The 15,412-nt window shown below is 56.4% G+C and overlaps 1 protein-coding gene across 2 annotated transcripts in view; it reads right to left on the bottom strand.

Moving 5' to 3' along the window:
• The window catches only part of SH2D3C (SH2 domain containing 3C), a 54,254-nt gene that overhangs the window by 34,624 nt on the left and 4,218 nt on the right, over positions 1-15,412 (bottom strand). The window contains exons 2-3 of one of the 2 annotated variants that reach the window (XM_037879971.2): positions 13,951-14,617; positions 1,808-1,847 (exon numbers count right to left, since the gene is read on the bottom strand). In XM_037879971.2, coding sequence (XP_037735899.1) covers positions 1,808-1,847; positions 13,951-14,617 — 707 coding nt within the window. Of the gene's footprint in view, positions 1-1,807; positions 1,848-11,622; positions 11,783-13,950; positions 14,618-15,412 lie in introns of those variants that run through there. The other variant, XM_027819750.3, reaches the window with a different exon arrangement.

Raw genomic sequence — 15,412 nt, 5'->3', positions numbered from 1 at the left:
CAAAAATTGTTCAGTGCTGGTGAAAGGACCATCAGTCCAGAACCTATGACCTGGAGTCTTCCCCTTCGTGATGAACAATGGCAATGCTACCGTCCCCCCTCACTGCCTCCGCCTGACTCGGGGGGGGGGACCACCTCTAAGAGTAGGCGCGTAGCTCAGACTCCATCACCTCGGCCTCGCCACCTCGTGCCACTGTCAAGACTTTCTAAAGCAGCTCCTGACTTTGGAGGGGTGGCCAGTTGGGTGCCAAGGGGCCTGATTCTCAGAGAAGCTCCACTACGGTGTCTCCAGCTGGGCACCCAAAATCACTAGCAGGTTTGGAACTCTGGGCCTGTGGCTGGGAACACTGACACACTGGGAACCAGACTGAGACACCAGCTCATATAACATAGGCCATCAAACAGCAGGGGGCAACTTCATTCACTACTGAGCTGGGTTGGATTTGAACTGCTGGTGTAGAGGTGAAACTCTCTGTCCCATGGAAAACCTCTGCATCCCCTGAGCCAGGCATTTCCACCCCTGCCTCTTTGAATAACTCCACAGGAAGTCTGCTGAAAGAGTCTCGCTCTTCCATAAAACCAGCCATCTCCCGAGTGAATTCCTGGCACTACGCAAAGAGCCCTCAGGAATGTGACTAGTTTGCTGGAGGATAAGCAGGGTCTTTGCAGAGGATTTGGAGAGATTTGCACCAACTTTCATGTGACAGCTCCAGAGTGGCTAAATGCTGCTTTTCCCCTATTAAGGCTGAGTGAGGAGATGGCACCTGCCACGGCCCACACTGGCTGTGTCCCCGAGAGAGCGGACACCCCTCCCATTGCCCAGAGCATGAAACGAAGGCAGCTTCCACTCTGAGGGCTGCTTGTGAGCAGGGAGGGGATGCCCTCCACTGTCTCCCTTTGGTGCGCCCACCTACCAACCTCAAAGGCCTCGTGTGGCAGCAAGGTTAATTCTCACATCAGAGATTGGTCTGAACCAAAGCATTGGATCCAGGCCTGGGGTGCATTTGAGGGTATGTTTACACTGTAACCAGAGGCGTGATTGCAGACCTACCTGAGCTAGCTTTAATCTAGCTAGGGTGGGTACCCACCACAGTGAAGCTGGAGCAGTATGGGCTTCAGCATGGCCTGTACAAGCCAGCCCGGGCCCCTAGATACTTACTCGGGCAGCTAGTCCACGCTAAATGCTGCTGCGGCTTCACTGCTGCTGGTACCTGAGCGAGCCTGGGTACGTCTACACACGCTGCAATCGTGCTCCCCAGCCCTACTCCCTCTCTGAACGGGCTGAACATGGGTTGGGAACAGGGGTGACCTGCAGCTCTGGAGTCACGTGCAATGGCTCAGGTTCATCTCTACCCATGAAAAGGCCTGCTGGCAGCTGCAGGGTGCTTATCACCAGGCTCCAAAAGGGAGCAGCAGGAAGCTCCCACTGGGGAAACTCAGCCCTACGTAGACGAGGAGGCTGGAGGAGCATAAATAGCAAATGAGGTTCCCAAGCCCTGCATGCAATGAGACAGCATCCACAGGCTGGTACCTCAGCCTCTCTCGCTCTCGGATATTAATGCACCTACTGGAGCAAATGGAACAGGAGAAACAACCAACTTCCTGCAGCTCTGATGGATTTCGACAGAACGTAAAGATGCTCCACTCTAGGGGCTCTTGAGAGCAGGCTGTGCGCTCCGCCCTGCTGCTGGATCTGAAATGCGGATGCAGCTGATCTTTAAAGGAGAAGCAGGGCTTATAAGCATCCACACTCGCACGGTCAGGACAGCCATGAAAAGACAGCCAGTAGAAAGGGGAGGGTTTCTTACCTTAACATATTCACTGCAGGATTCCGGGCCATCGGCGGGACTAGAAGAAACCAAAAGGAGTTAATGACTATCAGAGAGTGACAGCAGTCAAACATGGTCAGTATGCCCCCAGGCAAGTCCTTTGGTCACCCAGTGACAGACCATCCTGGGGCTGGCCTCAGGGCTTAGGGTGAGCCCAGGACATTCTTCCTGACTCATCCCCAGTCAGGCCACTTCCTTGGCAATGCTCCAGCAGCAGCTATCTGCCTGAGCAGCCTAAAGCATGGTTACAGGGTAATCCCAGCTGGGACTTCCCTCAAGGATGGCTACTTATAGAAGGCGAACAGAGGGAGGGTTCATTATATGGTACATGCTATAGACTGGTGGGGCCGTAAGGACAACAGAAAGTCCTAACGGTTGCACTATAGGGGCTGCACGCATGTGTATTCCCTCTGTTTCCTGTAACACTGAAGACCAACAGAGCTGTTCCTGCCAGAGGCCATGTACTGCCTGAAGGAGGAGGGGGAAGCCCTGGGTCACTCAAGGCTACAGGGCTTTTCCCAGTTGGGGGAATGACCTGATGTGGGCAGGCACCAGAAGTCCTTGTTAAACAGCTAAGAGAACCAATGTGTTTTTTCATGTGAAGTTCCTAGAGCCCTGGCATCCCCTCCCCCCTGCCCCATCCCTGAGCTCCTGGCGTGGGGCTTAGCATCCCTAATGCAACTGGAGAAGAATGAGGTCTTTCTTGCAGGATCTCTCCTCAAATCGGCTTGGGCAGCGTGAGCCGGGCCAGGCTTCATACGTTGTCTGGGCTCAGTGGGGTCTCTGGAGTTCATGGCAGCTGAGCCAGAACCTTGGGGAGGTGATGCTATTGGGTGGAATCCTTCCAGACCCATAAGGGCTGGGACTGAGGGGGAGAGGAGCAGGCAGACCAGGTGTGGGGGCTCTCTGTGTTTCCTGGGGGGGGGGGATGTTCTTGTAATCACTGATGCCCCCTCCTTAGCAGGAGGGGGATGCTCATTGCTGATTTTCCCGTTATTCAGGCCTGGATTTCCATCCTGTTCTGGGAACAGGCAGTCACTGGGACACATAGACTCACACCAGTGTTTCCTGTGCACCTTCCTGCCCTGCTTGGGCCCCAGCTGCTTCCAGCCGGAGCACAGGGGAGCTCTGAAGGGCGGAAAGGGGTGGGATGGCAGGCCCAGAATAACTTGCAGGATCAGGGGTCAGGAGCCAGACAGACAGTGGTACCTCCACCCACCCTGGGAAGGTTGGTCAGGAAACGGCGCCCCTCCCTCTTTCTTCACCGTGCCCTGCAAGGATTCAGCCCCACAAGCCAATTTGCTTTCTCGGCTACAGCCTCCTGTTTCTGTTTGGCCTGACGGGACTGCTGACAGGAGAGGGGCGCAGAGATGGGTATTCATGGGCTCTGTGATGAGCATACAGCAAGGCCTAGATCCTGCTCCCCTTGACGTCAGTGGTACAGGATCAGGCTCTGTGCTGGCTAGAGAGATGGGAGGGAAGGAGTATCCTATCTGTAACCGGACCCTTGACCAAAGAGTCACCCTGGGAGGGAGTGTTAATCAGTGAGCAGGATGGGGACTGAGCCCTGCTGGCTAACACCCCATAATTAACACTTCTTTACTTGCCCCCATGTCATCCTGCGGAACTTAAACATTCACTGAAGTTCCTTGCCCTTATGGCTGCAAAAAGAAACCATTCTGGCTGTGACTCAGTGCCCTTCTGTCTGGGCGAGGTTGCAATCAGAGAAAAGCACCAGCCCCTCCAACACAGGAGGAAGCTACCCCATTGAATCTTAAACCTCTACACCCAAAACCTCCACATTGGTAACAATTTAACTACAGCATCTGGGAATCCGTCATTCTTGTGTAACGGATGTTTACATCACCCCCTACTAACGTGCTTCCCTCGTTGGAGTGGACCATTGCTGCTGTTTAACAGCTCCTGGCAACAGCCTACAAGCTGAGGCTAAGTGGAGCAGAACGCTGTGTCCAAATGAAACTGCAGGGGTAGCTTAGGGGCATGGAATACGCCGACCTGAGCGGGAATTTGGCCAGGACATTGGAGTTAGCACCCCAATTCTTACCAGCAGCAGCAGGGGCTTATCACCGTAAAAAAATAAAATCAAATCAGAACTTCAGTTTAGTTTCTTACCCAAAAGATGGCACCTCCAGCAACCCCTAACATCATGCTGGAGCACTGGGTAGGTAACAAAGAACACCCCCAACCCCACTCTTCTGGGGGTCTCTTTAGAGGTCTCCCATCCAAGTCCTGAGTTATTGCAACTGGCCTTAGCATGCCAGAACTGACAGGGTCACGGCACAAGGTAATACAGCTGCAAGGCGTGGGACATGCCACATAAACTCTCTGGCTTGGCCTACGCTGAAAACTTATCAGTGTAGCTATGGTGGTTGGGGCATGAAAACGCACCCTCCTGACCAATGTAGCTATGCTGACAGACACGTGCTTCTGTGGATGTAGCTAACGGTGTTTGCGGAGGTGGTGGTCCTATACCCGCAGAAAAACTCCTCCTGCATCTCTAGGAGCGCAGCCATAGCCTGGGACTCCCTGCTGCTTCCAGTTTAATTCTCCTCTGCAAATCACTGTCAGGCGCCAACTAGTGATCAATTGGGAAACAGCCGTTTATTAAGAATCCCAGCTGGTCAAGGGCAGCAGCCTGACGGATCTGAAGTGTGCGGCTGGGAGTTACCTTGGAAGGTGGCTATGTGGCCCCCAGGGCATACTGATCTGCTGCTCTACCACTGTCAGTGGTTCTGAGTATGATCCTTGTTGCTTAGAAGTTCTGGAAACAGACAGACTTGGTTTTAGCTGCCCAAGTGGCAGGTGCAAGGCACGGCAGGATCAGTTATCGGAAGTTTAAGGGAGGAGAACAACTAGTTAAGGGCACAGTCCATGCATGACCCTTGCATCTTGACATGATTCGTACAGGCAAAGACCACGCATGGGGCCATACTGCTGTTAGTCTGTAAACTGTAGCTCCAGATCCCCTCCCACCTCCAGCAAACTAAGGAGTGATCTGAAAGGCCAGAGCGTTTAATCCCAATCAGACTCACTGAGCCGGGCACGGGGAGGGGGTGGGCAGGCATTTTAATCTTTAAAAAAGAAATGGTGACGCTCTTTGCACCACGGCTGCAGGAGAAGTCAGCTCCCCCTCTTCCTGGAGTCGGGACCAGTAACCAGGAGAAGCACCGGGGCATTCCATATTGAAACCTCGCGGTTTAATTTATAAAGAGTAGCATCTTCTGAGTGTCAGAACAATAACTCGACCTGGAAAAATCATGGGTGACGTCCTGCATTCGGCATCCACAGTGCCAGAGCCTCCCTCTGGGACACCGGGCTCCTTAAATGTATGTGCGGACAGAAAGCAAACCCAGACATGCGTGCCATAGAGACCCACCCCTGCAATCGGCTGGGAAGTGCCCATTGAGAAGCTGGCTTTCCAAGCAGAGAGCAAGGGGCCAGTTCTAGCCCCTGCCCCTCTGTGCTGCTTGGAAGGCGTACAAGGGGTTGTATAGGAGCTGCAAGGCCTGGGAAGAATTCTATGGGTGAAAGAGCAGCCCAGGGCCCTACATGGCCTCCCCGCACAGGGCCCAGCAGAGCAGATGGGTGCACCTGGCATGAAACGTACCCGGGTTCCGGGCTGCGATGCTGCCCGCAGGAGCCTGCCGTAAGTTAGAGCAGCCCCAGAGCCTGGCATTTTAGCTCCTGCAACAGCCTAGAATCTAGAGCAGGGGCGGGCAAAGTTTTTGGCCCGAGGGCCGCATCTGGGTATGGGAATTGTATGGCGGGCCACGACTGCTCACAAAATTGGGGGTTGGAGGGCAGGAGGGCTTCAACTGGGGGTGTGGGCTCTAGGGTGGGGCTGGGGATGAGGGGTTGGGGGTGCAGGAGGGTGCGCCGGGCTGGGACTGAAGGGTTCAGAGGGTGGGAGGGGGATCATGGCTGGGGCACGAAGAGAGGTTCAGGGGGGCAGGCTCTGGCCACGCTTACCTCAAGCAGCTCCCAGAAACGGCAGCATGTCCCCCCTCCGACTCCTATGAGGAGGTGCAGCCAGGCAGCTTTGTGCACTGCCCTGTCCGCAGGTGCTGCCCCTGCAGCTCCCACTGGCTGTGATTCCTGGGCAATGGGAGCTGCGGGGGCAGCACTTGGGGCAGGGGCAGCATGCAGAGCCCCCTGGCTGCCCCTCTGTGTAGGAGCCGGAAGGGGGGACATGCCCCTGCTTACAGGAACCGGGCGGAGTGGGGCAAGAACTTGACTCCACTCCCCGGCTGGAGTGCCAGAGCAGGGCAAGCCCCAGACCTCACTTCCAGTCTGGAGGGCCAGTTGTGGCCCCTGGGCTGTAGTTTGCCCATCACTGATCTAGAGGGCGCTTAAAGCTATCTTCCCCCACCCCCACCTCCCCCCGGGCTGTTTTTCCACAGGCTGAGAAATGCTTCCTCCCCTTACACCACTACAAACCGCATGTGTAGTGGGGCCATCCTGATCCAGCAAAGCATGTGCTTAACTTTAAGCATGTGAGTAACCCCAGTGAAATCAGTCACAAACTTAAATTCAAGCAAGCCCTAAGCACTTTCCAGTCACCGGAGCGGTATCCTCACAGGCCAGTGGCAAACGGTATCCTCACAGGCATAGCAGACAAACTGCCCATCTCCTGGAGCTGAGAGTGGGAGGAGAACGAGCAGGATTTTTGCTATTCGTTTGCTATTCAGCTCTCACACACACACCCGTACCAAGGGGGAACCCTTAAAATCAATGGAGTCACATGGCGGAGGGGTGGGGAGTCAGGCCCCATATGTTACATTGCTTTATAAACTTTTAATGGTGTAAATGCTTGGGTGTTCCATTTTCCACATGCCGTAGGAGCATTTGTGGCGTGTGGAGTGACAGCAGGGAATTGCTGGGACTTTGTTGTCTATGCTGCACCTTTCATTTTGCAGGGAGTCTCTCTCTGCAGTGGCTATTTTGTGAGGCAGAGATGACGCAGACTGTTAGAGACAAGACCCGCATGTTGCACTCTCTCAGGGAGACTTTAACTTTAGTTTTGTGTTTTTTCCTGTATTATTTTCCCTAATCCCTTCAGGCTAAAAGCAAAGGTTTGTTCTTTGTATGTGGGAAACATAATATCCAGTCTCCTATGTGCAACCCCAACACTACTACCTCTAATTAATAAGCTAATCAGAGCCCCTGACCCCAATGGGAGGTAGATGAGGATTATTACCCTCTTTTATAGATGGGGGAAAAGAGTCTTAGAAGTGAAATGACTTGCCCAAAGCCACAGAGAGTCTGGGGCAGAGCCTGTATTAGCCTGCTGGAGTTCCTGGCTCCCTGTCCTGTGCTCATTCCACTAGACCACGCTGCTTTGCAGCAGTTGTGGCATATACTTACTGCCAGGTACCTGCTATTCTGTACAGCAGCTGTTAGGGGACAATGGATGTTCTGCCAGGAATCTCTGCAGCCTGTGAGAGCCAGGCATGGCATCTATTTTATGCACCAGGGACCATTGCAAGGGGCCTGGCATGGAATCTAATTACACCTCATCCATATGTTTATCTCCTGGCTCTAGATGACCACAAAGACTGAATTTCATTCATGTTAAACATTAGGCTGAATATCAGCAACAAACCTTCCTGACAGGGAGATCTACTGGACTGGGGATCCATCTCCCAGGGGGTGTGAAGGAGGCCCTGGTGCTTGGAACAAAGCTAGACTGTACAAAGCACGAGTTGGTGCTCAGTAGGATCCCATACTGCACCGAGCCCTGGGACACAGGATCTCCCTGACAGGCCTGTTCCAAAGCCCATGCCCGTGACCGAGCGAGGGTTTCCCTACTGATCCCGTAGCAGCACCCTAGCAGGTTGTGGGGGTTTAGCGCCATCCACCCAGCTTGCCACAGTGAACTAGAGCAAGCCTCAGTCCACCGGCTGGTTTCTCTCAGAAGCTGGAGCAGGAGCAAGCCATGGATAACGCTCCTGGAAGAAGAGACAGCTGCAAGCAGGAGAGGATGTTTCCCGTCTTGCTGCCAGATTATTTTCCAGGTGATTACAGGATGTCAGGGCAAAGATGGGCCTGGGCTGGTGGGGTTCCTAAAAATCTGCCCCCTCCCTACACCAGCTGCGAGCTGGCCTCCAGAGGCACCGGGTCAGAGAGAGACCGGCTGGGGTTTGGGAATCTGTGAGAAAAAACAAAGGGTGGGGGAAGGGAGACTCCGGGCAGGAAATTGGGAGCATGAGAGCAGCTGGGAAGTGGAATTTAGGAGGGTCTTGCAAGCTCCCCCAGCGCTCTGCAAAGCCATCAGGGTCTGTGGCTAACGAACTGCAACACTCACATCCCAGCATCCAGTGCCAGAGAGCCCCAACTTCCACTCGGCGCTGGGGAAGAACGAAACGGCTATAAATAACCCCTTCTCCTAACTGTAAGCAGATGCAGAGCCTGCGCCTTGGCCCTGGGAGAGGCAGAGGGACGCTAGCGGCCGCAATATGCAGGGAGCTGTGCGACTGAATGGCCGGAGGATTCTGGAATGAGACTCAAACATTCTTGAAGCCCGTCACAGCGCCTGGGAGAAATTCCAGCGCTCCCTTTGGAATGAGTCCCTGCTGCCCGGGAGCCCCTTCCGACTGGCCTGAGATGCCTCGCGGGGGGAGGGGCAGGCTCAGTGGCACTGCCCCAATGCTGGCAGGGATGCCAGCCAGTGGAAGGCTGGGGCACGTTGGGTTCAGCCCCTCAGCATGTCGCCGTTGGTTTTGAAATTGATTCATATTTACTTCCAACGGCTCCTGGTGCAGCTCCTGGCTTTTCACCACGTCCAGGTGCTCCAGCTCCAAGCCGCTCCTTGCCTCACCTGCATTTCAAAGCCAAAGAGTATTCTTAATGTTGTGTGTTCCTCTTCTGCTCTGCGGCATGCTCCAATGGACAGGGCACTGGACTGGAACATGGGAGACTCTCTGCTACTGGCCGGCTGGGCGACCTTGGCCAAGTCACTTTACTATTGAGTGCCTCAGTTTCCCCATCTATAAAATAGGAATAACGCGCGTTGCCTCCTTTATAAAGCACTTTAAGATCCATTGATGAAAAGTGCCATGTATTTGTACCAGGGATTTTGCATTGCAGTACAGCTTCTGCAGGAGACTAGCTAACTGTGTGCTATCGCTTTCCTCTGGGGAGCAGTTTTCACTAGCCCTGTGCATTTCCATTGTTCTCAGAACAGTCAAGTCCATTTCTTCCAGGGACCTCCTTTTTTGCTGCTTGTCAATTACACCATGAATAATTCGGTCTCGGATTCATTCATCTGGTCACAGTTCACATTCAGGGTGGTGTTACGTGTGTCTGTAACACACCAGTCAATGGTCTCGCCTGGCAGCTGGTTTCTTGTAAAGAAAACATGCTCCCCCCAGTCACATTCATGCCTGGATCAGTCTTCTGGAAATTTCTGAAAGGCTTTGCCGAGCAGTTTGCAGTCCCCTTCGTGCTCCCAGAGGAATGGATTGTGGCTCTCCAATGCCACAGGTAGCAGCCCGGAGGATTTCACCCTCTGATTCCTCTTTCAGCACCACTTGCTCCAAGAAAAAGGTGGACTCACTCCCCCAGTTCAGGAAGCTGCTGCATTTGCTCCATTATTGTGCATGCTTCAGCTTCCCACAGCGTACTTAAGCAGGGCCCACAAGCATGCTGGGGAGAGGCTGAACTTTTCTGGCCCCACTCACCCGACAATGGTCAGAGTTCCAAAGATTAAAAGCCCATGACAGGATCCACTGATGCTGGTGGCTACTGTTACAGGACATGCGCCTGAGGATTGTCCCTGGGAAGAGAGAGAGTGTGTGTGGGGGGGGTGTATGTGCGCGAGCGAGCGCTGGTCTGTATTTCTTTAGGTGGATTATTCCCCAGATGGCGTCTTGCCCTGGTGCAAGAGTGAAGATGATCTATGTAGGATGGAGGATTTTCCTGATCAGCAGCCTTCCTGGGCTTCCCTCCGGTGGGAATGCTTCAAGGTGAGCTCCGGAACCCAGCATAAATCAGTGTATTGGGAGCAGAGATGGATCCAAAATAGGGAGCTGCCCCATGTCACGTGGGTGCTTCGTGGTGACACTCGGGAAGCAGGACCTTTGGACATAGGGGCTTAGAGGAGAGCATCACTATTCCTAGCTATGGAACTACAGGAGGACCTGTCTGGAAACTTCATTCCACTTGGCACACCTGCTGAAAGCACCAATCTTTCTCCTCTGATCTGATCACTGGTTACACAAGAATGATGGTCGCAGCCTAATGCTTGGTGAACATTTGTCCACATCACAGAACTATGTCACAGGTTGACACCACTCATGAGGGGACCAGGATCGGAACAGCAGGGGCTGCTGCAGGGCAGAATGGCAGTGCACTGGCAGAGCAGTGCATGGCCCCAGAGTGGAACAGCAGGAGGTGCCGTAGGTCAAGATTAGGGTCCAGTGCTAAAGCTCGGTGTGATTGCACCTTCATGAACCAGGGATGGGGCAGTTTTAAGCTCTAGTGGCAGCGCTGTGGGTAGGTAGCAGGTACGTCCCTTCCTGCGCTGTCCACCGTTGCTCATATCCTGGAGCTTAGATGCTGCAGTGAGCTCAGATCAGTGCATTAAATCATGGACTACATGGTGCAATACTCAGGCACCACGGGGTGAGTTACAGCTGGACAGTTCACCTTACAGCTGAACTCCTAGTTAGCATCAGGCAGTGCAGGGGAAAGTTGCCCAGGACAGGGACAGCCAGTCACAGCCGCGTATCCCTGGCCTCCTCTCCCCTTCAATGGGGAAGTGAGACATTCCAGAACGACAGGCTGGTCTATGAGGATGGGGAGAGAGCTCCGGCTGCAGTTGTCTATGGAACATCTTCCTCTCCCTCCTCCGCCCGGGCCCAGCTCCAGCGCGGCGCCGGTGGCCTTGGGGATAGCACCGGGCTTTGTGCGCTCATGGGAGGCACGGACGAGTCCGGTGTTTCCATGACTGGTACTGACCAGCCCTGCACATGCCCAGCTCCGGAGAGAGCAAGACGCTCCCGCCTGCCCATCATCCTGCTCTCCCGTATTCCTCACACTGACAGCAACCCAGGGAGCCCAGCGCCTTCCGCCTGTCACACTGGCTCACCCCCTCCCGCCCTGGCAATGGGGGCTCGTGGCTTGATCCTGCTCCTGTTTAAGTTAAAGAGAATTTTGCCTTTAATGTCAAAGGGAACCGACTGGGCCCCTGGCTGGCCATGTCAGGGACTAGTGGTGGGGAACTTTCCCTTCCGCCCGCTCTAATCCATTCCTAGCCCAAACCAGCAGGCTAGTAGCCCCCTTCCCTGCTCCACTCCCAGCTGTGCAGCCCCTGCCCTGCCTCCTTGGCTGGGCTGGGCCAGGGCCGCAGCAAACCCCAGCAGGCGAAGGGAGGGGGCTGCAGCCGGAAAGGTCTCAAGTTCCCCTTTCTGGCTGGCCGCCAAGGAAGTGTGTGGGTGGGGGGGGGTTCTGCAGGGCAACCCCCACCCCACTCAGATCCACAGGGGGCTTTGCCAAGCGCCCAAGCCCAGGGCCGGGCGCAGAGAGCCGGGCAGGGGTTGGTGCCAGGGTGACCTCACCCCAGCCCGGCCCCCCAGGGGCTGCCCTCCAGCCTGCGCTTTGTCCCCCGACGTGTCTGCGCTTCCCACGAGCGACCCTCCTGCCCCGTGGGGTGGGGACAGGCAGAGCCCCCGCAGCAGACCGGGGCCCCCCTCAGGACGGATCCCCCCGGCGGGGGAGCTTTGCGCTGTGGTTTGCAGCCCCCTCCGCCGCCCCTGCCCACGGGACACGCTCACCTGCCGTGGCCCAGCCCGTGGGGCCTCCTGCCCACCTCGGTCATCGGTGCCGGCTGCCTGCGCTCCGAGCCCCCCGCACGCACCCGGCCAGCCGGAGAGCAAGTTTGAGCGCTGCCCCCTGCGAGCGCTGAACTTGGGGAGGGCTGAGCCCGGCCAGGCCCGCCCCTCCGCCCAGCTGCCTCTGGCCCTGCCTCCCTCCCCTCGCCGGGGCCCGGCTCCCACAGCTGGGAGAAATTCCTCTCCGTTCCCAGGCTCCTGGCAGGCACAGCAGCCCCTTCCCTACCGCAAACCGCCTGAGCAAACAAACCCCAGAGCCCTGGGAACCGGCCGGCCCCGGCGGTGGGGGGCAGGCAGGGGCCTGGGCTAAGCTCCCTGGGAATCAGGAGTGACTCCGCTGGTGCCACGCTGGTGTAAAACCGGGACAACAGAATCAGGCCTGGCTCAAGCAATGGGCTGGAGAAGGAGCTGGTGTAAACTCGTGCCTCTCCACTGACTTGACACCAGGGAGCCTCCAGATACTGCAGGGGCAGGCGGGCGGCAGTACAAACCCCTCAGCTTGGGAGCTCAGACCCCTCTGAACAAGCAAACCCAGTGCCAGGGAGAGGGCGTCCGAGGTAGATACAAGCAATGGGGCTGAATCCCCTAAACCAAGGGCAGTGCCCCTCGTGTGACGCCCACCCAGGCCTCCCTCGCACCCGAATCCGGTGGCCTCTTGCTCTGCCGTAGACACGGCAACGCTGAGCGGCGGCACTGAGAGGGTGGCATTGGCTAAGGCGATGGATCCTGCGCAGCGCTGGGCCGGGTGGTGTTCTCCCCCGCACGCTGTGCCCTGCCTGGGCTGCAGGGAGTTGGGGGACGGGGGAGCAGCCAGAGCCCAGCAAGGCAAGAGAGCCCAGTTCCCAGGGAGAAGGGGTTCTGGCTCACACACGTAGGCTGTGGTGCATGCATATGTGTTCACGGGCGTGCGCGTGTGTGTGTTCACGAGCGTGTGTGTGTGTGCATGCGTGTTCACGGACATGTGTAGTGGGGTCAGCTAGCCTCAGTGCAGCCAGCCCTCGAAGTGGAGAAGACAAGGCATAGGGAGCGCCCATGAGGTCACCTCCTTTGGCTGAGTTAAAGGTGCGGGAGGCTTCCCAGGCAGGGGCTGAAATCGGGGAGGGCAGGGGGTTGCTGTCCCTTGGGGCCCAGGCTGACAAGATCCTGCAGTCCTCACACAAGCATGGCGGGGGCCAGCCAGTGCCAGCTGTAACTCCCAGCAGCCGCCCACCCGGCCCCACTCATCCCCTCCCCGCATTCCCAGCCTGTTCCCAAGCAGAGCCCTCCTTTACAGATTCCACATGGGCTCCGAGTCAGCGGTGGAGCCGAGAGGCACTGGGGTGAGGCCCAGGGGCAGCACTGTCCTCTGGGAGTCACAGGCAGCTGGAGTCTGAGAAACCCCTCAGCGGCTGCACGTTCATGTCCCCCCCCAACTGGTGACACTTCCCTCCCAGGAGGAGAGGGAGGGGGAGAGAGAAAGGAAGGATAAGGAAAGAGATCAGGAATGAAGTTCTCCAAATCCCGCTCTGCTCCCACACACAGCGCCCCCCACTCCTGGTGTATTTCTCTAGTGGATGAAAGCCACGACTTGAAACTAAACTGAGAACAAGGCAATGCGAAGGCCGGACTAAACCAGGCTGCCTGAACCGTTTCCGTCCCGACCGGAAGCGGGAAAGACCAGAAATCCCACGGGAAGCTTGTTCTCATGAAGCCGCCAACCCCAGGCTGCAGATGCGAAAGGTTGTAATAAGCAGCCACACTTTCCCTGGTGTTTGTGTAAGGGATTGTTGCCTAGAGGCTAGTACCCAGCACCGGGAGACCAGCCTCCTGGGTTCTGGCTAGCTTCGTGACCTGGGGCAAGTCACTTTGCCTCTTTGTGGCTCAGTTTCCCTTGTTGGTAAAATGAAGATAATACCCCCCTGCCCTCAGGGATGTGTGAAAAGTGGAGGTTGGGAAATAGCATGCCCCAGCTGACAGGTGCTGGGGTGGGCAGAATACAGCATCATTATTACCTCTGGAGAAAATCCATCACTAAATACAAAGGGAGTTGACCCGAGGGGATGCCTTGGAGGGGCTCGATCCTGCAAGGTGCTGAGCACTCTGGCCCTGATCCAGCTGAGCACTTCACCATGCACTCAATTTTGATCATGTGCTTAGTCCAGGACCATTCAGGTGCTTAAATGCTTTGCTGGGTTGGGGCCAGAGTCGTCCGCACCCTGCAGGCTTGAGCCTTCCTTCAGAACAGAACAAGGGGGCACTGGAGTAGCTGAGCACACTCACGCTGTGGCTTACCTCCCTTGCTGGCTCTCCCAGGAGGCAGGTGGCCGCTCCTCCTTTGCTGCTTCTTGTCCTTCCCACGGGACAGGCTCTTGCGACCGCTCTGCTTTGGTACAACCAGCGCTAGGAGCTTGGAAAGGCTCCTGGGGTGGGCTGGCAGTGTGTCTCTCTCCCACGCCCCCAGGTGCCTGCCCAGGCGGAGGGTTGTTCCCTGAGGCATCAGATCCCACCCTGGGCTCTGTTGTGATTGACTCATCCAGGCTGGGGCTGTTAGTCGATGGCAAAGTCCCCGAGGAAGCATCTGCTGCTGGGGCAGGGTCAGCGGGAGCCACTGACTCTGGGATGGCTGGTGGGGACGTGCCAGGGGCTCTGCCACCTGTGGTCCCTCTGTCATGGGAGCTTTGGGAGCTCTTGGTCTGTTTCCCCGCCCCTCTGGGGGTGGTCCTGGGCATCGTCCCCATGTGGCTGTACATGTCGCAGGACCTGGCGTAGGGGGATGGGCTCTTGGGCATGGTGTTCAAGTCATCCTGAGTGCTTTCCAGGGTGTCCTCCAGCAAGCTGTTGGCATGCAGGGTCCCCGCCCGCAGGCTCTCTGTGGGGCTGGAGGAGGCGGACACTCGCCGGAGGGTGAAGGCTCGAGGGATGTTGCTCAGGCTCCCGAAGCCTTTGAACTTAAAGAACTCTGGAAAAGAAAAGGAAACGTGAGCTGGGGTTACTCCTGGGGAGGAGGCGGGTGGCAGGGTCTGGGCCGGCTCTTGGTAGGGGGCTGAGATGGTGATGACGGCAGTCTCTGCAGTGGGTTTGTGCCCTCTGATGTGGGTGTAGCTCAATGGAGTTGCACCCTGAGAGAGAAGAGTCAGACCCAGCCAGCCTGACACCCCTCTGGCCTGCAACTTGGGGTGTCAGTGAGGTAGCATGGCCTAATGGCTAGGTTGCTGGGCTGGGGCTCAGGAGAACTCAGCTCAGTTTCTGAGCCTGCCACTTCTTTGCTGAGTGGCCTTGGGCTAATCATGTCATCGCCTTGTGCCTCCCTTTCTCCATCAGTGAAATGAAAGAAATTCCCAACCAGCCACAGGAATGTGAACAGGGCACCTGGCAGCCCTGCTCTCACTTCCAGCCTCAGCAAAACACTGACAGCTGCAGGGGAAGAGGCTGCATTTGTCTGGCTGCTGAGCAAACTGATGACATGCCCTCCCCACCCTCCTGGCCCCATCCCCGTTCTGTGCCAGAGGCTTTGGTCCCTTTGCTCCAAGATAAAAGGCAGGAAACAAGCCAGGAGAGATGCTATCAATAAATAGAGTGCCCAGGAGCCACCTTTTGGAAATCTCCATTAGCCTGGTTAGAACAGCCTCTCATGCCCGCGGGCAGAACCCGGTTCTTTTTGGTCCTCCCCTGGTTGCCTTTCTCAGCGAGGTTTCTTCTGCGCCTGCCCCCCCAACCCCAGTGGGAACAGTTGTGGGTCCCAGGGCTGCTCTGC

Source organism: Chelonia mydas, chromosome 16, assembly GCF_015237465.2.
Source record: "Chelonia mydas isolate rCheMyd1 chromosome 16, rCheMyd1.pri.v2, whole genome shotgun sequence".
Taxonomy (NCBI): Eukaryota; Metazoa; Chordata; order Testudines; family Cheloniidae; genus Chelonia; species Chelonia mydas.
Note: the sequence above shows the minus strand (reverse complement) of the source record. Positions and strands in the feature narration are given on the sequence as shown.